At 37.9% G+C, this 20,620-nt stretch overlaps 5 protein-coding genes across 6 annotated transcripts; 3 read left to right on the top strand and 2 right to left on the bottom strand.

Moving 5' to 3' along the window:
* Positions 1-1,032: 1,032 nt before the first annotated feature.
* CXIP2 (CAX-interacting protein 2) lies at positions 1,033-2,777 on the bottom strand. Its single transcript, XM_008245239.3, has 2 exons — positions 2,192-2,777; positions 1,033-1,731 (listed from the first exon to the last, which is right to left on the bottom strand). Exons 1-2 carry the CDS (start codon positions 2,573-2,575, stop codon positions 1,228-1,230), a joined length of 888 nt encoding a protein of 295 aa, XP_008243461.1. The 5' UTR covers positions 2,576-2,777; the 3' UTR covers positions 1,033-1,227.
* A 1,952-nt stretch (positions 2,778-4,729) lies between these two features.
* Positions 4,730-6,972, top strand: TBL3 (trichome birefringence-like protein (DUF828)). The gene is made up of 6 exons (XM_008245230.3): positions 4,730-5,147; positions 5,251-5,494; positions 5,585-5,756; positions 5,851-6,050; positions 6,149-6,307; positions 6,407-6,972. The coding sequence occupies exons 1-6, from the start codon at positions 4,787-4,789 to the stop codon at positions 6,738-6,740; spliced, it is 1,470 nt and encodes a 489-aa protein (XP_008243452.2). The 5' UTR covers positions 4,730-4,786; the 3' UTR covers positions 6,741-6,972.
* A 1,299-nt stretch (positions 6,973-8,271) lies between these two features.
* On the top strand, positions 8,272-10,214 carry LOC103341681 (UvrABC system C protein). Its single transcript, XM_008245221.3, has 5 exons — positions 8,272-8,389; positions 8,579-8,677; positions 9,628-9,689; positions 9,791-9,849; positions 9,955-10,214. The coding sequence occupies exons 2-5, from the start codon at positions 8,598-8,600 to the stop codon at positions 9,970-9,972; spliced, it is 219 nt and encodes a 72-aa protein (XP_008243443.1). The 5' UTR covers positions 8,272-8,389; positions 8,579-8,597; the 3' UTR covers positions 9,973-10,214.
* A 443-nt stretch (positions 10,215-10,657) lies between these two features.
* HCC1 (electron transport SCO1/SenC family protein) lies at positions 10,658-13,054 on the top strand. The gene is made up of 7 exons (XM_008245213.3): positions 10,658-10,898; positions 11,080-11,253; positions 11,335-11,425; positions 11,726-11,938; positions 12,096-12,185; positions 12,287-12,419; positions 12,742-13,054. Exons 1-7 carry the CDS (start codon positions 10,764-10,766, stop codon positions 12,851-12,853), a joined length of 948 nt encoding a protein of 315 aa, XP_008243435.1. The 5' UTR covers positions 10,658-10,763; the 3' UTR covers positions 12,854-13,054.
* Positions 13,055-13,076: 22 nt separating this feature from the next.
* FAC1 (AMP deaminase, putative / myoadenylate deaminase) lies at positions 13,077-20,536 on the bottom strand. Of its 2 annotated transcripts, none has more exons than XR_016123538.1 (19): positions 20,007-20,536; positions 19,005-19,162; positions 18,545-18,752; positions 17,789-17,967; positions 17,630-17,681; positions 17,397-17,524; positions 17,105-17,284; positions 16,821-16,888; positions 16,543-16,685; positions 16,301-16,362; positions 16,003-16,116; positions 15,711-15,851; positions 15,274-15,426; positions 14,821-14,874; positions 14,632-14,742; positions 14,370-14,543; positions 14,193-14,273; positions 13,889-14,021; positions 13,077-13,612 (listed from the first exon to the last, which is right to left on the bottom strand). XR_016123538.1 is itself a non-coding variant. In XM_008245203.3 (19 exons), the coding sequence occupies exons 1-19, from the start codon at positions 20,359-20,361 to the stop codon at positions 13,544-13,546; spliced, it is 2,529 nt and encodes an 842-aa protein (XP_008243425.2). In that variant the 5' UTR covers positions 20,362-20,536; the 3' UTR covers positions 13,077-13,543. The 2 variants fall into 2 exon arrangements, 1 of the variants encoding a protein (XP_008243425.2); XM_008245203.3 differs by having other exon boundaries at positions 13,889-13,987.
* Positions 20,537-20,620: the final 84 nt, after the last annotated feature.

Raw genomic sequence — 20,620 nt, forward strand, 5'->3', positions numbered from 1 at the left:
TTATGGAGTATAGCCGACCGGCTATACGTTAAAAGTTTCTATTTATGGAGTATAGCCGATCGGCTTTACTGTCAAAATTTCTATTTATAAAGTATAGCCGACCGGCTGTACGTTTAAAATATATTTATGGAGTATAGCCGGACGGCGATACTATTAAAATTTCTATAAAAAGAGTATAGCCGCTTGGCGATACGCTTAAAATATTCTCTGCTATAGCGAAGAAATTAGTTTTTGTTATTTGACTAAGGGGAAATTAGAGGGAAATAAGTGGAAGAGAAAGACGAGAATTTGTTGCTGATACCAAATTCCAGCAAATAAAATAATGAATCCTGGTGGCTCAAGAAGTAAACATAAAACATCTAAATATCACATTGCATTCTGTGCTAGTAGCAATTGGAAGATGTTTGATTGGAAACGGAATGCATGCCTATACAAAGTCCTCGAAGTGGTAATTGTTGGATTTATTTGTTAATTAGGTTAATTGGATTTGCTGTTTCTTAATCTTGTGAGAAAGTTTGGCTTAACATGAAACATGAAAATATATTCAGTGTTGCGTTGCGTTTGGTACAGATAACTTGTGTTGCGTTGGGTTTGGTACATATGACATTTTTAAAGTGCCAATAACTGCTCCTGGAGAATATTGGAGAAATTCTTAACTAGGATACTACTGTTGCGGTATCTCGAGCCAATCACCCATTGTCATATGTTTTAACTTTCCGACATGTCAATGCGTGATAGACTTGGGATACCATCACAATGATTACATGTAAGTTCTTCTCAACAAATTTGGCAGTTTTGCAACTTTTGAGTACAAGCATGCTTTGAACCTTTTGAGGTATATTAACTCCACAAATGAACCAATGTGGGGTAGCTCAGTTCTTCTAAGTTTCCCTTCGAAGTTGCTTTCAGGTCATTCCGCGCCATGTATGAAGTACAGATCGAGCAAGAAATAAGGGCCTTTGCTACTAAAGAAGCCAAGAACCAAAACAGAAAGAGAGCAGACCAAACTAATATGAGAGATTCAGAGACAAATTTCATTCCCACAAAATCAAATTTCCTTCACCCAACTTGAACCATTTATTTTTTCTATCCAAAGAGATGGAGCTTAAGAATTACAAGGCTAAATCTAAATACACTGCCTACACTTAATCACTCTGGTACAAGTTTCAATATTACATCCCTGCTCAACTATGCCATCTACATAGACACCAAAAATACTTGAACAACTCACTTTTTAAACACACTGGCAAGCTCACCCTTCTCTTGCATGGAGGTTAGAATATCACAACCCCCAAGCAGTTCTCCATTCACAAATATCTGTGGAAATGTAGGCCAGTTGCTATACTTCTTCAGAGTCTCCCTCAATCCAGAATTATACTCTTCATCAAGCACATCTACACTCTCATAATCCACCCCTTGGTTTTCAAGAATGCCAACAACCCTCTGCGAGAAACCACACAATGGGGCACTTCTTGAACCCTTGATAAAGGCCACGACCTTGTTCTCCTTCACCAACCGGTCAATGAGTTCCTCCAATGGCACTGTCAGCTGCACATGGCGACCAGGTGTTAGCCGGAGATCAGGCTTCTTCCTCGGTGGCTGTCGGACCCAGGTGGCATTGCCTGATTCATTACCTGGAGGAACCTTCCCAGTAGCTTTTATGTGTTCTTCCATCCATGATTTCCAAGCTTGCGTTAGGACAGCCCTATCTGGTTCATCTACTACCCCAACCTACAGAACAATATACTCACATTATTAGCAGAGTAATTTCGTAGAGTTCATTATTCATATACTAATTTCAACTTTGTAGTAATTGACACTGTTTTCACCAGAGTATGCCTTACCCAGACGAATAAATAATAACCTGGATTATGGCTTAATCTCATTATACTTAAATTCTAAAGGTGCATCATTTATTTCATCAATATAGGCATTGGTAGGCTGCTAGCACCTCCTTTTCATTAATTTCTTTTGGTATGCTATTGGGGTTAATTGAATTGAACTGTTCAGTTCACTATAAATTCAATTTAACCCTTGAATCAAACTTTTTTTTTAAATACATCTGTTAGAGTTGAAACAAAAATCAAACATGTAACCGAAGAAGGAAAAAAACCACAACATAAACACAGATTTTGGGCACCAAAAATGAACCTTCAGTAACAAATGAGTAGGACCAGAAAAAAGTTCATACCTTGACGGAGTAGCATAGCTCCGGCAACGATTTCCGGTGAGTGAGAACACTTGCCGCTATGTTCCTCGATAAGCCAACGAACTGAAGCTCACCGTTCTGGTCGAAAACGGCGTAGACTCCGGTATCCGCCGGCAATTTTCCAGCGACTTCATCAGCCTCCGCGGGCACGGGGACCAGCTCGGTCTCGGAGAGGCTCTTAACAGCCGAAGTGACAACCAAAGCGCGAGGCTTGGCTGTGGTGTAGGGTTTGACAGAAATGGAGGGAAAGGTGAGGGCTTTGGCTGGTAAATAGAATGAGAGGCTAGGGGTATTTTGGGAAGAATGAGAAGAGAATATGCGGAGAGACGGCGTGTGAATTGGAGAGAGCTGGATGATTGTGGCCATTTTCAGATTGAGTGAGCGGTGAAGAGGTCGGGAAGATGCTTCTGGTTAGAGCTATCAGATATATTGAAAATGGATGTTATTTCTGACCCGACCCGACAGTTTGCCCGCTAGACAGTAGGTTGGGTTTGAATATCCAATCCAATTGGGCTATTGACCAAAAGGAATAGATTCAAGCATCGAGCCACGAGCAAGGTTACATTATGGAAGTGAAGGGTGAGATTAATTCCAATTTTGAAAAGAAGATTTCATAGAAAATGTTCACTTGTAGCTTGTTAGTTTTGTGATACAATTAAAGGTCAATATGCTTTGAGTTCGAACAATATTCGAATCAACAAAATTAGGTCCCCAATAAAAATAATCCATCACAAAAAGTTGTTACTTATTTATTGGGTTCGACCAGTATCCGTGAAAAGAAATTTTATGTAAATTCTAACTCTTAGGAACAATTTTAGTTACGATCAATTTGAAATAAATGGCTAAAGAATGTTGTAGCAAAATGGTCTTGCAAAGGCCTAAAGAAGGATATAATATACTCCCACTCCTCTTAGGTAGGTTGGGGGTCTATGCAAAGAGTAATGTTAGCTATTACAATTTTCATATCAGATTACACCTCTCTAATAGAGGTGGAGTCCATCAATATAATGGAGTCCACCTCCATTAGAGAGGTGATACAATGTATGAAAAATACTGCAGTTCTAGCATTACGATTGACTTTTCAAGTTGATGCTATTAAAAAAATGATAATTATTGAATAAATGCACAATCATATGAAAGGTTTGGAGTAAAATTGCAGCTAACTTCAAATTCTAAAATGCTACGCAAACGCAATGATAGATGATATGAAAGGACCGTTGTCGCACACGAACATGATGTAATGTTAGGTTGGATCAATTTTCCAAGCAAACAGCATCATAACATCCACAACTTGTCCTCTCCCCAAAATTCAAGTAGATTTGCTTTAGACTTCTTCATCAGTCAAAAAACTCAAAAAAGGAAAGGAAAAAAATTCATGTTCTTTGCATTTTTTTAAACCACAAACCCAATTGAATATCTTTTGGTATCTTTTTTTTTTTTTTTTTTTTTTTTTTTGTCAGGATCTTCAGGTTGGTCAATCAGTTTCAGAATCACCCAATTCAATTTCTATTTATTTGATTTGAAATTGCTTCGTCTAGGGACTAGGGGTTACCATGTCCATATCAACTGCATAAAAACATCTTCACAACCAGAAAACCATTTCTGCAAACCTCAACCATCTGGGCCTCTATAAGTTGAAGTGGCTTGGATTGAAAAGCAATGATGATGTACAAGAGCAGATATGTGGTTGCTGATGTACTGCTGCAACAATCTATGAATCAGTACAATACTGCATACCTCAGCAGCATGCTCTCATCATTTCTATGAAAAAACCTTAACAACCTGAAAATGAAATATTTCAAAAAGAAACAACAAAAAGGCATTTGTTGTTTTCGCTGTTGAATATTTAGCAGCAGCAGAGTATAGAGACATGCAGTCTTTATACAATTCAAGGTACGTAGTTTTCAGTCTTGTAGGAATTGAACCAACTTGAGTCTACATATTGGGGTCAACTGCAACGACGGAATCATGAATTTTTATAGGGGTGGTCATGATGTTTTTTATTGGTTTATTATAATAGAGACAGCATGGACTGGGCTAATACTGCACCAAGTTTCAAGGACATAGCGGGCAGGGGTGGGTTAATATTTGTTGGGGATGGGAATGGCTTATAAAATTTGCACCACGTTTCAGTATTTTACAAATCTTGCACTGGGCTGGAGGCTCCAGCCTGTACATAGTTCAACTGTCAACCATTTTGAACTGATACTTGCCTTCAACAGATACCAATTTTTCATAAGGGTAAGGGTTTTACTGCATATTATATTATATCTATCTATTTTGAAATGATGTCCTAGAAATAAGTCAAGTCATAAGAGAGAGAGAGAGAGAGAGAGAGAGGGAGAGAGTGATTTATTAACCTTTGTAGAAAAATTAATGAAGCTTTTCCCACCTAATAAAGATTCTTAAGTGTTTATGTATATGAAAGCAATGGCACAGTTGTTGGAAGATCATATAGCTTCCACTATATGCAGATGACACAGGGAACCCAGGATGTTAGCCTTGCAACTTTCCCCCCCACTAGCCTAACCTCCATCAAATACTTTTTAAAAAGTAATTTCCCAACCCACCCAATACATGGCTTTAGCTTTACTCCTACTCAAAAACCCATTAAATATTTCTCAAAAAAATAAGAACCTCTCACTAAGTCCTCATCATTCTGTTGCACACCAATGCATATATCCTCCATTTATCTTTCTTAACCCACAATCAAGCTTCTCCACTCTCCACTCTCCACTCTCCACTGCCATGAGCTTAGCACCTTCCACTTCAGGCACAATGAAGGCCTTTAGAGGAAAGTTACATTTCCCAATTATCATGCTCTGCACTATTGCCTTCATCAGTTTTCTTTACACTGAAAGAATTAGTATACTTCTTTCTTCAAACCCTTTTGTCAAGATTAAGTCCTGTTCTAAAAGAGGTTCTGTCATAAAAAATGGTAAGTCTCCTGCTGTTCCTATTCTAATTATTGATTTTTTTTTTCCATGTTGAAATTTCCACCAATAATTCTTTCTAATTAATTTTGTGTATATATCTAACAGATGATCATAGAAATGCCACAGAGGATAAGATAGACGGTTCTGTAGTAGATGATAGATTTGTGTTTGACCCAGAGGAGTGCAGTGTTGAGAATGGAAAGTGGGTGTTCAACCGTTCTATCAAGCCTCTTTACACAGACAGAAGCTGCCCATATCTTGACAGGCAAGTTTCTTGTCACAAGAATGGACGGCCGGATTCTGACTATCTTCACTGGGAATGGCAGATAGAAGACTGCACCTTGCCAAGGTTGACAAGTTACAATTCATGTCAAATCACATATACTTCTGCATGAAGTTCTGTTTACCTAACAATTATCTTTGACAACTTCATATGTAGATTTGATCCAGAAGTTACTCTTGAGAAACTTAGGGGCAAGAGACTATTGTTTGTTGGGGATTCTTTGCAAAGAGGTCAATGGCAATCTTTGGTCTGCATGGTTGAATTCATCATACCTGAGGACCAAAAGTCCATTCGACGGGGGCGCGCTCATACAGTCTTCAAAGCCAAGGTATATATAGTTCTTAGCTTTCAATCCAAGAATTGAATGGCCATTCTTAATGTCTACGATTTCAAGCTAAGTAATGAAATGTTTCCATGTTCAGGAATACAATGCTAGTATTGAATTCTACTGGGCTCCATTTCTGGTTGAGTCGAATTCTGACCTCCATATAATAGGAAATCCGAAGGAAAGAATACTAAAAGTGGATTCAATTGCCAAGCATGCCAAACACTGGGAAGGAGTTGATATCCTTGTGTTCAATACTTATGTATGGTGGATGAGCGGCTATACCATCAAATCATAGTAAGTTTCTCAATCAACCTAAGAAACTTTTTGAAGTATTGGCATTTTGTTTTTGCCATTTAAGACTGATTGGCAAGCAATGTGTAATTTGAACACAGCTGGGGCTCATTTCCAAATGGGGAAGAAGGGTATGAAGAACTAGAAGCACCAGCTGCCTACAGAATAGCATTGAAAACATGGGCCAACTGGGTTGACTCAAATATCAATCCCAACAAAACTCGAGTCTTTTTCACTACCATGTCCCCTACACACATGAGGTCTCTCTCTCTCTCTCTCTCTCTCTCTCTCAAACTTATTAGTGTAACCAAAAATAAAACCCAAAACCAAAAATAACAAGTCAAATTTGTAATTTGCAGAAGTGCAGACTGGGACAACCCACAAGGGATGAGATGCTTCAATGAGACAAAGCCATTCTTGAAGAAGGGGTTCTGGGGAACTGGTTCAGACAAGAGGGTCATGCGCGTCGTGGCCGAAGTGTTGAAGAGAATGAAAGTTCCTGTTTCAGTCCTGAACATAACCCAGATGTCAAATCACAGAGTTGATGCTCACACAAAAGTTTACACCGAGACCGGAGGCAAACTACTAACAGATGAGCAAAAAGCAGATGTGCTGCACAATTCAGATTGCATACATTGGTGTCTTCCAGGAGTTCCAGATACATGGAACCAAATATTTTTGGCACATTTGTAGCCATACATGTTTCATGTTTGTTAAGCAACAACGAGAGAGGTATCAATTAAAAGTACCACCACGCATAACTTCTTGCTGTTCAATATGAGTTCTTGTTTCATTTGTTTACATTGTATTTGAATTGAATTGAATTGTACAGCCAAGCTGCTGAAGCAACTTGTTAGTGTGGTCTTTGTTGTCAGCTCTGTTTTGGTAAACATAACAGCTACAATATAGCGATTTTTTCAATTCATCAAGAAAACATGCATCATATTTGTGAGCCTGGAGGACTTAGCAGAGCAAAAGGAACAGGTAAATAAGAGGTGTGTACTTAGCATGAAATGTACTCGTTCAGCTTTCTGGTTGAATTTCCGTATGTTGTTTGTTGGCCAAGTAGAATGCCCTGCAAATCTTATTTCACAACAATAAACAGTGAAACCCAATGAGTTAATAACAGAAAGAAAAAAAAGAAGAACAGCAAATGAGTGAATACATCAAAGGATCTCTTAAGTCGATAAAGAGCCCGTTTGAAAGTGCTTCTCTAGAAAGCATGTTTGTTTGTAAGCCATTTTTATTAGAAGTATGTCGAAATTTTAAATAAAAATCCAAGTGTTTACAAAAAGTGTTTTTTTGAATAGTTGCTTTTTCCAGAAAGCACTTCCACACACTTCTCCCTAAACCCTAAACATGGAAACACTTTCACCTCTTTATGTTAAACAATTTTGGTTATGTGAAAGTGTCTCTAGGAATTTTAATTGTACTTCCAAACATGCCCTAATAACTTACATGCATACATGAATTACCGTCAACAATATGCCTACATCAACTTCCAAAAATGCCCTAAGGCCCCGTTTGGTTCATGAAAAAGGAGACTTAGGAATGGGAAATCAATTACTTTCCCATGTTTTGTAAGTCCAGGTATGGAGAAATCGTTGCTTGGCTCATGGGAAAGTATGGAGGAAAGTGAAGTCATCCTCCCAACTTGAGTTTTGTTTTCTCACCTCATGGGAATGTTTGGGGAAATGAACCAACATTAAATACACATTTTTCATGACCATTTTGTCCCCATTAACAATTTAGAATTACAATATATCATTAAATGCATTCTTTTTTTATTTAATTTAATATGGGTATAATTGAAAATTTATACAAACTTTGTTTTCCATTCCTACTCAAAACATGAGAAAAGAAATAAAGTGTTATCTCCCGATTACTTTCCCAGCATTACCAAACGTAGGAAATGAATCTTTCATTTTCTATCTCTTGGGAAATGACATGGGAAACGATTTCTCAAATTCATTCTGTGAACCAAACGGAGCCTAAGAACAATCGTACATGCATACCTGAATTCCCATCAATAGTATATCTATGTGAACATCGCCGTGAGACCCGCATCCATCCGTCGGTCTCTAGCGTATCAGTCCAGCCCAAGCCTGTGGGCCTTAAAATGCAGCCCAAGCATGTGGGCCTTAAATTCAGCCCAAGAATGTGGGCCCAACATTCAGGCCCAATGTTGTGAGCCGTACAACCCAGCCGAAAGCCCGACTAGAAGATTGTTCTTTACTGTATCGATATATTTGGAGGCTCAACGAAATCAAAGCCACCTAAACGTTGTTGTTTCTGGCAGATTCGAGAAACTACGACATTTTCTGATCACCAACGCTGTTCAGGTAAAAATTCCAAGGGTTCTCTCAGTCTCTAATCATCTTTGGGATTTAAATCTCACTCATTATCTTTAAAGATCAAAGCTGAGGTTTGCGGTTAGGGTTTAGTCAAATATCGCACCTCTTTTCTGTGAACCGGTTAATTTTCTCTCTCTGAATTTATTTTTTGGGTCCGATTTTTCTCTCTCTGATTAGGCAACGACAATATACAACCATGGCGGGAGGTGCGAATTTCATGAACAGAGTTGTCTCCTACCTCGTCAATGAGGTTCTGGTTAATAGCCTTGCCAACAGGTACCTCTCGATCTTATAATCCTATTTGATTAGCTTTTGATTTGTTGAAAGCTTCTTTCTCTGGCCACACGGACATCACTCTGTTCCCGATTGGCTCGTTCCCTTGAAGCAAAATTATCTCAAAGCTTCAATCTTGTTTCAGCTGTGGCGCGAAAATCTTATGCGCTATGGAAATTTAGATGCTTGAGGAAATTTTTCCCCGCAAAAGAACATTTTGTTTATGGTTGTTTTATGATTTTCTATGATCTTGTATATGTGATTTGTTCCATTTTGTCGCTGCTAATGAGTATTGAGCTAGTGAATAAAGCTTCTTAATAAGCCATTAAATTCCTGATTGGTATGCTCCCAGAAGCGAAACAAATTCAAAACCTCTAATTTGGAGCGTTGAGAATATTTTGCCACAGTTCTGGGTGTTGTTTTAGTTTAAGATTCTATATTTTACTGTTCTTTTCTTGTTGTTTTACTTTCTGGTTTGATGCGTTCTATGTGGGCATGCTATTTACAATACTGGTGATGCATACTGGTTTGAATCCTGAAGCATTCTAAGTAAAGCTTTTTTTTGTGGCCTTGAGGAATATTTGCTACCACAATGGATTGCTTATTCGTTGTGAAATATTTGTTAAACTCTCTCTCAATGACCGTAGTTATGTGAGATAAATTTCATTCTTTTTTTGAATGTATGTGTTGCCCCCTTGTAAGAGAAATGTTGTCACTTAGACCTGTAATCAGTCCTGCTCAGCACCGGATTTACTCCTGCGTCGTCACTCTGTTTATAGTGTTATGCTTATGATGACTCTGTGTAGGCTTGTAATGATTGTGGAGATGACTGCACAAACTGAAAAACCAAAGATATTGGGCCTTTTTCTTTCTTGAAAATTATGTTCTGCATTCTTTGAGCTATGCTTGTAATGGAACTGATCTGTTACATGAAATTTTTCTGGTCTTTTCAGCCGTGCATTCCAGAGGTTTGCTGTGAGGACGTCAAAGAGGATTGAAGATATTTCAAGCATTGGTAATGTTGTGGTGTATTGTTCAATAATATTAGTTGGTCACTCTACTACACATTTGAGTATATTGTTGTGATGTTATTTTACAATGATTTTGCTTATGCAGCTGCCAAGAAGAAGGAACAACTTGCTGAACAGATGAAGGATTTATCCAGAAACATGGATGTACGTTTTCTTTCTTGTAAAATTTGCTTCCTTTGAATATTTGAGAATGTATATATATATAATATTTGTTTCTAATGCCTTGTACTTTTTTTTCCCTGGCTGCAGTCTTTCAAAGACCGTTGATACTTGGGTGGTGGTTGTGGGCCTGTTATTGCAGCATCTGTATATGGTGAAATGGAATGCTCTTTCTTTCGCCGCCAGCGTAAAGAAGTTTTGTGTTTCGTAGATGTGCTTTTGAATGCACGTAGTATGTTGTTAGTTTCCAACTTGTTTAAACTCTGGTGATTCTAAACCTTTTACAATATTGTAATCAGCAGCTGAGTTAGAAGCTAATTAGACCCTCTTTTACCCGGCTTTTCCCCTTTTATGTTGTGCATGGTGAACTCAAACATCTATTTCCAAAATTCTTCGCATATTGACGTGAGAGTAGGCCATTCTTGTATTCTTGGTGACTTTCAAAACTCATCCTGTGCCTTAGTCCACATTTTTCTATGTAGTTCATGCAAGATAGCCAATGATATATTACAACGAATCGAATGAAACATATCAAAATTCAATACAAATTTAGAAATAAAATTATAATTAAGTATTACAGTAAACTAATAGAAACATGTAAAATGGCAGAAAGAATTAATTGGATTGATTCGGCTGTTTTGGATCGGTTTGCATTTTCACGGTTTTGTACCCCGGCGACAGGAAAAAACACGCCAAAGAAAAAATTTAAGGAAGAAAGAAGAAAGCCCATCAATCTGTTACCATGCCCGCAAGCCCACTATCACTGTTACAGACATAAACCTCCAAACGATATTGCAAATCAAATTTGACAAGAAAATAAAGAAAACTTTGCAAGGGGTTTTAGCATTCTTCGCCAGAAAAGGGAAAAGGGTTTAGCTTTCTCCACACCGCTACGATCCATGGCGACCATCATTTCCAGGACCGTAAATCATCTTCGTTACGTCAACCGCTCTCTGGTCCGATCCAGGTTGCCGATTTCGTCACCACCGCTCGCTGAGTCTCTTCAAAATCGGCATCTTCCACTCCTTCAACAGGTTCGTCTTCTTCAATCGTATATCATCTCTGCTACTCTTTTCTGTTCTTTCTGCATTTGGCTCTAGAGAAGAGAATTAGTAAAGTTTCAAAATTTCCTCTCCTTTATTCCCGTTTTGCTTCTCAAATCGAAATAGCTGGAGCTTATTTCATTTTCTGTTGTTTCATCTGCTTGGACCGCAGTCGCTGGCGATTTATCAAAGATGTCTTCTTTCAACCACAACCAATACTGCAGAAAATGAAGGAAACGCAGAATCAAAAACTTCAGAAAATGCAAATTCTGATAATTCTGGCGATGGGAACAAGTCTGGGGAATCACATGAAAGTAATAATGCTGGCAAATCTGTTCGAGGAGGGGTAATCGTATAGCGCATGTTCTTAGTTATTCAAATGTGAAAATGTAATTGAAATATTGATTTTTGAGGTTGTCTTTTGCAGCCGGTTTCGTGGTTGAGTTTTCTGCTGCTGGTAGCAACTGGAGCTGGAATTGTACTCTATTACGACAAGGAAAAGAGACAGCATATAGAAGGTAGACTACTATGGTGAGTTGGATGTATGTGAGTCTTGCATGTTGGAGTTGAAGTCCATGAGTCTGCAACTTTGTCAGTGTCTATTTTTATTCTTGCCCCATGCTCTGTTGTCATGTGTATCAATATGCTGCCAATGCTGATTTTGAGGTTAAATTTGTAGCCTTTTGCTCTGTTAATTAACTCCTCTCATTCTGTCTAAGGATGCTTTCGGCTTTGACTCACAAGATGCTGCTTGTGTGCGTAAAGGGTTACATACTCTGGTCACCCAAGGATTAACTCCTCTCATTATTTTGCTGCAGAAATATTTAAAGCATCCAAGGAAGTAAAGCAAGGACCATCTGTGGGAAAGGCTGCCATTGGGGGTCCATTCAATCTTATCAACCATGACGGGAAGCGAGTAACTGAAAAAGATTTTTTGGGGAAGTGGACATTGCTATACTTTGGTTTCACTCACTGCCCTGATATCTGCCCAGATGAGTTACAGAAGTTAGCTGCTGCAATTGATAAAATAAGTGAGTAGGATCTGCCTTCTCGTTCTTTCTTTTCCCGAAGTTGGTTTTACCATTTTCTGATAGTGCAGATCAGACCATTTTCTGATCTTTTACTTTTATTATTTGTATTCTCAAGCATGCAATTCCTTTTATCATTGATGCTTTGTTGTGTCTGCAGAGGAAAAAGGAGGCATTGAGATAGTACCCTTGTTCATATCTGTTGATCCTGAAAGGGACACCGTTGAGCAAGTCCGTGAATATGTCAAAGGTGCTTGTCAAGATTTTAGTGTGCTACCCTAGATCTCGTTGTAATATATAAAAATTACATGATGTAAGTTCATACCTGATATCTTTTCTCAACTGTCTCAGAGTTTCATCCAAAGCTGATCGGGTTAACTGGTAGCTCGGATGAAATACGGAGCGTGGCTCGTGCATATCGAGTATATTACATGAAGACCCTAGAAGAAGACTCAGATTATCTTGTCGACCATTCCATAGTCATGTATGTATCAACATTTTCCAAAATGTTCTTTTACCATATTGATTCCTTCTTTCCTATTCATAAAAGCAGCTTACTTATGTGAGCATGTGCTAGCGTGAAATATCCCTGCTATATGAACTGAACTGCCCCTTAACCCATCTTTAAATTTGTTAAGTGCGTTCTGAATTCTTACTGATCGATAGCGTTTCGTAGAACAAATATGCTATTCATATTGAAATGGTCTTCTACTTTTCTTGTGTGTGGTCGCTTGTTCATTTCGTTGTTAATATGAGTCTTTTCTCTGTTGGTCTTGTGATGCTTGTTGAATTCCATTTCTGTGCAGGTACTTAATGAGTCCCAAAATGGAATTTGTTAAATTTTTTGGGAAGAACAATGATGTTGATTCACTTGCTGAAGGTATAACGAAAGAGATCAAGCAGTACAAGAAGAAATAGAGGAATAGTTTTCCCTTTCATTCCTAGTGAATAACATTTGTACGGTTTCTTTTGAATTTAAGAGAATGTGATGAGCAGCTACTTATATTTGAGAAATTAATTTCAATCCAAGACATTTTCATGGAGTGACAATTTTCAGTAAATTTGTCTGAATTTCAAATTTCGTTGTATTTTTCTCTGAGAGAGAGAATTTTCAGGAAACTTGTCTGAATTTCAAATTTCGTTTTTGTTGTATTTTTCAGAGAGAGGAGAGGAATGATTGTTTATAGGAGTCTTGAATGAGCATCATATTGTGATATCTCTCTGACACAAAACTAACTGCGACAATACAATATTCAATATTCATGTTACAGCGAAGTTAATTATTAAACCCTAGTAATTAACTACAGTAGTACAAAAACCACTTCTTATTTGACTAAGGATCGAGTGGCATTTCTTCTTTCTTGTCTGTATTTCTCGACTCCAACTAACTCTAGCTGAATCTGAAATGACGCACTTCGTAATCTCGACTTTGGGCATGTACATGTCCACCTCATTCTTAGACCCCCCAACCATTGCCTCATGCTTGCATATGGCTTCTGGCACTTCCCTGGAATGTATGGCATATCCTTAAACAAGAATCGCCAGCCAGTAGAACCTCTTATCAGATTACTCTTCAAGTATGGCTTAAGTTGCGCATGCCTTTCGACATCACCTCTCAACTTCTTTAGGGATCATGGCCTTTCCAAGATAAACTTGTTGCATCTCTTCTCTCCAGATCTGCAAGCAGTTAGGTATATTTCTTAGTTAGTTCTTTCAGTATTCTCCAAGGGTTGTTCATTTACAACAGCCAAAGAAATTGAAAGCTACTAGATGCTCATTGGCAGTTGCACCCCTATGTTAGGGATTTTATGCATAATAATAAGATGATATAAAATGAGGTATTCAATTGTAGTGTGGTGGTGTGTGTGTGTCTGTTGGAGAGAGTGAGAGAGATGAAGCATAAACAAGCCATGCATGGAAGAAATCACAGAGAGAACAGAAAAAGTTCCCCACCGTTTCACGAAATTCCACCCGGATATGAGGCACGTTTGTTTTGTGGATGTCATTTCCATCTGGCCCTCTCTTATAGTACTCTCTGCCAATCCAGTGTGACTGAACCAGAAAATTTGAAGACTCAAGTTCAACACTATCAACCAAAACTACTCATACGTCATTTCAGAGAAATAAGCTCATCAAGAATAATGACTCATAACATTACAAACCAAGTGCATGTGTGGGAAATCAATTGCACATTCAAATCTGGTAGGTAGCTACATGCAGTGACTAGATTATGTAATGCAATAACATAGTAACGTACCTTAAGTGCGTGTGAAAAACCAGATTGGTAGACAGAATTACGGGCAATTTCACATAGGTCACATGAACTCAATTTCCATACCTGTAAAGGAAGAACTTCTCAGTAACTGGGCCTTTACATACCGCTAGCTAGAGAGAGAGAGAGAGAGAGAGAGAGAGAGAGAGAGAGAGAGCTCACAGAAGCAGCTATACTATATTCTTCCACCAAAGGTTCTTTTGTTAAGTGGATTTGGAGAGGATCATCAGTAGAAAGAGAAACATTAAGACCTCGTAAGAAAAACATAGGAAAAGGGTTCCGATGGTAGTCCAAAAACAGAGAATTGTTGCTCAGGGGTGACATAGCCAAGCCAATCTGGTAAGATAAACAAGCGATTGTAGAGAATCAGAAATTGCATAAGGCAAAGTCATTTATCCTATAAATAAGAATCCTTTCTCCTAACCTGGGCTAAATAATACAGATATTGAAGCACAGGAGATTTTCTCAAATTGATTCCATGTGCAATATTATTTGCGGTAAGAAAGGTTGCAGCAAGGTGGTCAATGTCACCAGCCTGAAAATTATTGAGCAAATGACTTCACATTATGCAATACTTGTATTCAAAGAGAGAATAAATCTTTAATATATATACCTCCCCAGAATGCGGACGAAATTTGATTGTTGTCATGCCTTTTGATTCACGAAGCTATAAATAAAAATCCAACAGCTCAGCATTTGATGACAATATATGGCATAAACAGATATTAAGTATCGCAATTAGGAGAACTACAGAAAACTAAAAGCAAACACCAAACATTTTAAATAATAGGAATAATTTTACTATTTCTTGAACTTGTAAAGATTCTGGTATTTTTATGAGATCTAGGCCCTGGTATGCAAATGATACTTACAACAATGAAAAAAGAAAAAGAACTAAAGCCATTTGACTTTCATGATTATAAACAAGGAAAATGCGTAAACAATCACAAGGGACAAGAGGGATACGATAGAAGCTATACTACCCTAATCACAAAGCTGTTCTTCAGATAGTATGGGGAATAGATCCAGAACATCGTAAAGCGTAAAATTGTTTTTGACAGCATACCTTGTTTAATGTGTAGAGATTAGCATAACAGTAGTACACGTAGTATGAAAATGCAGGATTGAATACATTGGTCCATTGTGCTGGTGTTGGCATGTGTTTTGTGGGGCGTCTTTCAGGTTTGCTTTCGTCATCCACCAAATCTAACCCCACAACCTGGAAATTCAAGCATGTTTAAGTTAAGCATCAAAGCAAGAACTTCTTCAAACCTATACATATATGGAAATTCTCTTCTTCAACGAGGAAATACTTAAATGTAAACCCAGTAATGGTAGATTGACTTACATATTAATCATACCAACGTTTATAACATATGGGGAAAAAGTATAAGAGAAGAAGAATTTTTTAGGGTCCTTTTGAGATTCTAAACGTGTAAACTAACCTAATTAATCTACATAAACGGAAAAAATATTGAAGATTTTGCAGACAAGGTGACAAACCTGTTTCAGGAAAACATGCAGTTGTGGATGAGAATCTGGATCTATGGTAACCTCAAATAGTGGAATAAAGATATTGTCAAGAATGTTCTGAAATGATGTTACTATTCCCATTTCCTTGTATATATTGTACAGCCGTGGCAACTGAAAGAAGGAAGAAAATTACAAGTAAAAACCAACACATGAGTAACATTCAAGATTTTTATCTAATACAAGTGCTTGTGGAATAGTAGCATACAATTCCACTAATCTTATAAACGTTACAGAGAAGAACAATTCCTTTTTTTTTTTATACCTGAATCAACCAAACAACATTCTCACTGTATAATTCATTGTTCACTATCCAACTAGCCATTTGGTCCCACTCACTTTGCTTCCTACCATATATTGATATTCTGTACTCAGCCATCTGCAGCAGAAAAATGGAGCATCAAGCGAGGCTGATCTATCTAAACATGCAGAAACACAACAAAGACACGCAATGAACATTCACACATGACAAGGCAAGTATAGCTCAGAAAGTGATTAAGAAGACAAACAGAGACCAGATCATGTATAAAAACCTATCTGCAAACAGAAGAGCAAGGAAGCACCTGATATTTACTGGCAGACAGATCAGAAAACACTTGCTTGGTCAGCTCAGCAAGGAAACGACCTATTCAAGAAGAGATTATCTAAGACCACAATTTATATATTGATCACTGATTAAAAAATTAAGCTTCGTGATAAATTCTTTAAAATGGATAGAAACGGCATCTCAAAGCCATTGCTTAAGAATCTAGTTCTTCACTATAACACAGTAACTTTTAATAATTGAGCAAACAAAAAACAATACCTTGAATAAGATTATCCTGCTTAAGGAAAATCTCACGAAGCCTACTCTGACCACAGGGGTTGTACTTGAGATTAAACTTATCAAAACGATGAAATGTGCTCTTGTCTGCATGAACATCCAAAAGGTCAACATTTAGGTCGTACCTGTTGAAACAAATGTGAGAGATTATTTCCTGCTGCTTAAAATAAATATTTTTAATACATGAACAAGAATTGATAACAATAAGATATTCGAATATGTATATTTTTTTTAAAATAAAAAATGGCAGAATCAAATACCCAGTCAAATCCAAACTCTCAAAAACCTCTTTCAAGGTCAAATAGGTTCCATCTCGAAATATCACAACCTGAATAGAAGTACACAGAACTCGAGAATAAGTGAATATCATGCAATAGTCATAACTATTATTATAATAAACCTCTTTTCAACAGTTAAGTGACTATTTGCATAGCCCCTTCGGAAACTATCAAGTTTGGAATGATTATGCACAGTTGATAGAAATAAAGGGAAGAAAAATGAGAGAACCACTTTACAAATTATCAGCATAAAACTTTTAAATTACCTCATCAGGCTCTTTCCTCAACTTTGATTTTATAAACCTCAAAAGATGTTTCTGGTTCATGCATGCCGAATGATGAACATGTGTATCAACTTTTCTGACATTATAAAAGTCACGATGCGGAGCACTTTTCTGAGCCAGAAATTCCCTATCCGCATTAAGCATTAAATGAAGATTGAATTTCTGAATGACAGACAAATAAACACATTGTCAAAGAACTATTACTGCTCTCACGTAGAAAAGAGCATCAGCAGGCATCTCAATGACTGATAATTATCAACAAAGGTCTGTTTACTTGTTCCAGAAGATTCAGTCGATGATGGCATAAAGTTCTGATATTCCCAGCTGCTATAACTCGAAGTATGTGATGTAGGTCAGTGAAGAAGGTTGTTGCATCGGCAACAGGAAAAAGCTCTTCTCTTGCTGCAAAAGAGGGGTAGGGGGTAAATGCGCATTAAGATCTCTACAGAGTAACAAATGTCCCTCAACTATGACAAACAAGAAAGATACACAGCAACAGCCTCTTACAATCTTTATTAGGATACACATGAACAACCCCATCTTGCATTTCAAAATAATGCTGCAGAACAAAGGAGAAGTGTGTTAATTGGACCCCCCCAAAAAAAAACTACTTTTCTGAGTTAGAGCTTAGAAATTAGAATACTAATTTGAAAAGTACAAACTCACATCAGACTTCCCCTCAGAAGTATAAAAAAATGGTGCTGGGTTAGGCTTTGGGGTACTGGGGTCAGATATAATTTCTTTCTCCCACGGAGCAACTGTCTCGCTGAATACATATCTTTTTCGCAATTCAAGGAATTCTTGAAGAACCACATAGACCTCCACTTCATCGGTAGATGGCACTTCTGGAAAAGTTATAGATGAAAACAGAACCAAGTAGATGTCATTCCCACTCTCCAGTTTCAAAATTACAAATTAACATCACGTACTTAAACTAGTTGAAACACAATCAGTAACTCGTCAAAAACCAAATAATAAGAAGCAAGAATATGGTGAACAGGGGAAGTTAGTAAAGGAACATTGTTTAGGCTTCCACCATGAATATTTACACATACAGAATATACATGCTTCTTTGACCTGATATCAAAAGTTTAATGGAATCAATTATCTTGTTAAAACCACTGCTATCTTTAATATTACCCACTCAGGGTATGCAGTTTTTTGTCAATGTTCCCCAAGAGTTGAAAATGTGCTCCTTGTTCTTAATGTTTCCTAGAACTTCTTATTTGTTACAATTTGTATTAGTATCTTTTTAGTTGGCAGCAACAAGTAATGTTCAATGATATACAGCAAGTCCATACAAAACCCTTCAAATAACACATCTTCTTAAAATATGCATGAAATTGTAATATCTAATAAATCATAAATAAAAAGGAAACAACCACAGAAGTGTACTTCTGGGTGAAGAGAAAGAGCTCATACCAGTAGGAGTAATTTTAAGTTTAGCAAAAGTCTCTTGTTCTGGCTCTTTCCTTAAAATATCAGCTGCAATTGGATCAGGCTGAACACCATGCAGATCACCAGATACACTATGGGACCGAATCATACTTGAAGGAGCTATAGGAATTTGCTCTCCATTGGCATTAACATGGTTCGGTAAATTCTCAAAAAGGATTTTACCATCCGGCCCCTGAAAGAGATGTCCAAATCCAATTCCAGATATCCGTAAGAATTTTTCAAGAATAACGAAGCAAACTCAGTTTCCCTGAAGAATAAACTTCAGGTGCACACATTCACTGGAATGTGCAATAATAATGTGAGGCCAAGGACAATGTGCAAGAACATCATGTTACTTTAAAGAAAGTGAGATTATGGAGGTTTGCACCTCCCTCTCTCTCTCACTCTGACACACACATGCTGCACAGGTGCTGAATAAACTCACCACAGTGCCTAGTTTAGCATTGTCAGTCATATTATCTTCATCATCTGATCCTTCTACACTCTCAAAGGCACTGGCACTTGCAACTGGAGACTTGGGAGAAGTTGGTCGTATAAGATTACCAGTTCTCTTAGCTGAACTCGCAAGCTCAGTAGATTTCCCTGAAAAAGAAGAAGTCTGTACTTTAACAGCAAAGGAAACTGGCATCTATCACACTGGTGCTTTGATATAAAAAATTTGGTAATGACAGAGAGGGTAAAAAGGAAACTTCGTGAAACACTGCGCATTTTCACAATTCATATTATATCCAAGCCTAATAACAACATCAAGCACAAAGAAAATATACATTGTGAAAGAAAATCTTTCATCATTATTTGCATTAATTTCACTCTTTGCCACCATGTTCCAGCCCACTTAAGGTGTCAAGAGGAAATGGAAAATCCATTTGCCAGTTTGCATGTGGATAACTGACAACATAGAAAACTTGTCGCATCCAATTTGTGTCCTGTATATTTTAGTATCTTTTCCATGTTCGACATTTACAGATGAGCTCCCGCGGAGTATTTTATTTGTTCCATTTGTTTGTTACTCTTTTCATGCCCATTTGAGTAATTTTAGGAATCAAAGTAGCCACCAAAACTCTATGAATACAGCATACCTTACTTTCAACAAGTAAGTTCTAATTCCATTTTGGTTTATTCTTTGGTTAGGCTAAAAAATAAATGAAAGTAAATGAGTGTCATGCTTACTGCTTCTCATCATACAGAGATGCCATATAAGGCAATATCTGTAAGTATTTCAATTAGTGCAGACTTATATTATAAAATACCAACACACTGTAGTTTAGAAGGAGCTATTGAGGCATTGATAATCCTAAAGAAAACCATATGTCCAAATGACGAAGCCAATCCAAAAACTACGCGGCACGACTATATGTATCAAATCAAAATTATGAAATTAAAGCGAAAATTGATTATTCTGGTGACAAATCCAGCCGAGCCATACCTTCCGGAAGCGTGTGCAGCCTCGGCAACCCGGCAGGAATACCATCAAGCGGAAGCAAGCCGTTGCGCCTATGATCGTCACCGTCAATCCCGCCGGAGATCGCCGTCACGTCCGGCAACGACGCCGAGCTCCGCCGGTAATAGCCGCTGCCCTTGCGACGCGCGTGGCTTCTACGCTTTTTCATGTGCTGCGGTGAGTCACCGCCATCGGAGTTGTCCTCTCTCTCCCTCTCCACCGTCTTCGCAAACTCAAGAAGCTGATTTAGGGTTTTGCGGTGCATATAGTAGGCCGACACAGCCACCAGCGAAGCTCCAACCAGAGCCGCCATGGCCAAATGTATCGCATACGACTCCATTTCTCTCGCGTTCCGTATTATCAGAAGACTATCAACGTTAGAAAAATGGTGGTTCCGATTTCAGAGAGAGAAACAAAACCCTACTGAAGAGCTCAGCAGAGAGAGTCTACAGATATAGTGCTCTCTGTTGTTAATCGGGACAAGCGAGACTTGCCTCAGTATTTATAGGGAGAACGAGCGAAGAGCTGAGACTCCGAGGACATATTCTCTCTGTTTTTCTCTATTTTTATTATTTATTAATTTCTCTGCGGTGATAGTC

Source organism: Prunus mume, linkage group LG1, assembly GCF_029339155.1.
Source record: "Prunus mume cultivar Tortuosa linkage group LG1, ASM2933915v1, whole genome shotgun sequence".
Taxonomy (NCBI): Eukaryota; Viridiplantae; Streptophyta; class Magnoliopsida; order Rosales; family Rosaceae; genus Prunus; species Prunus mume.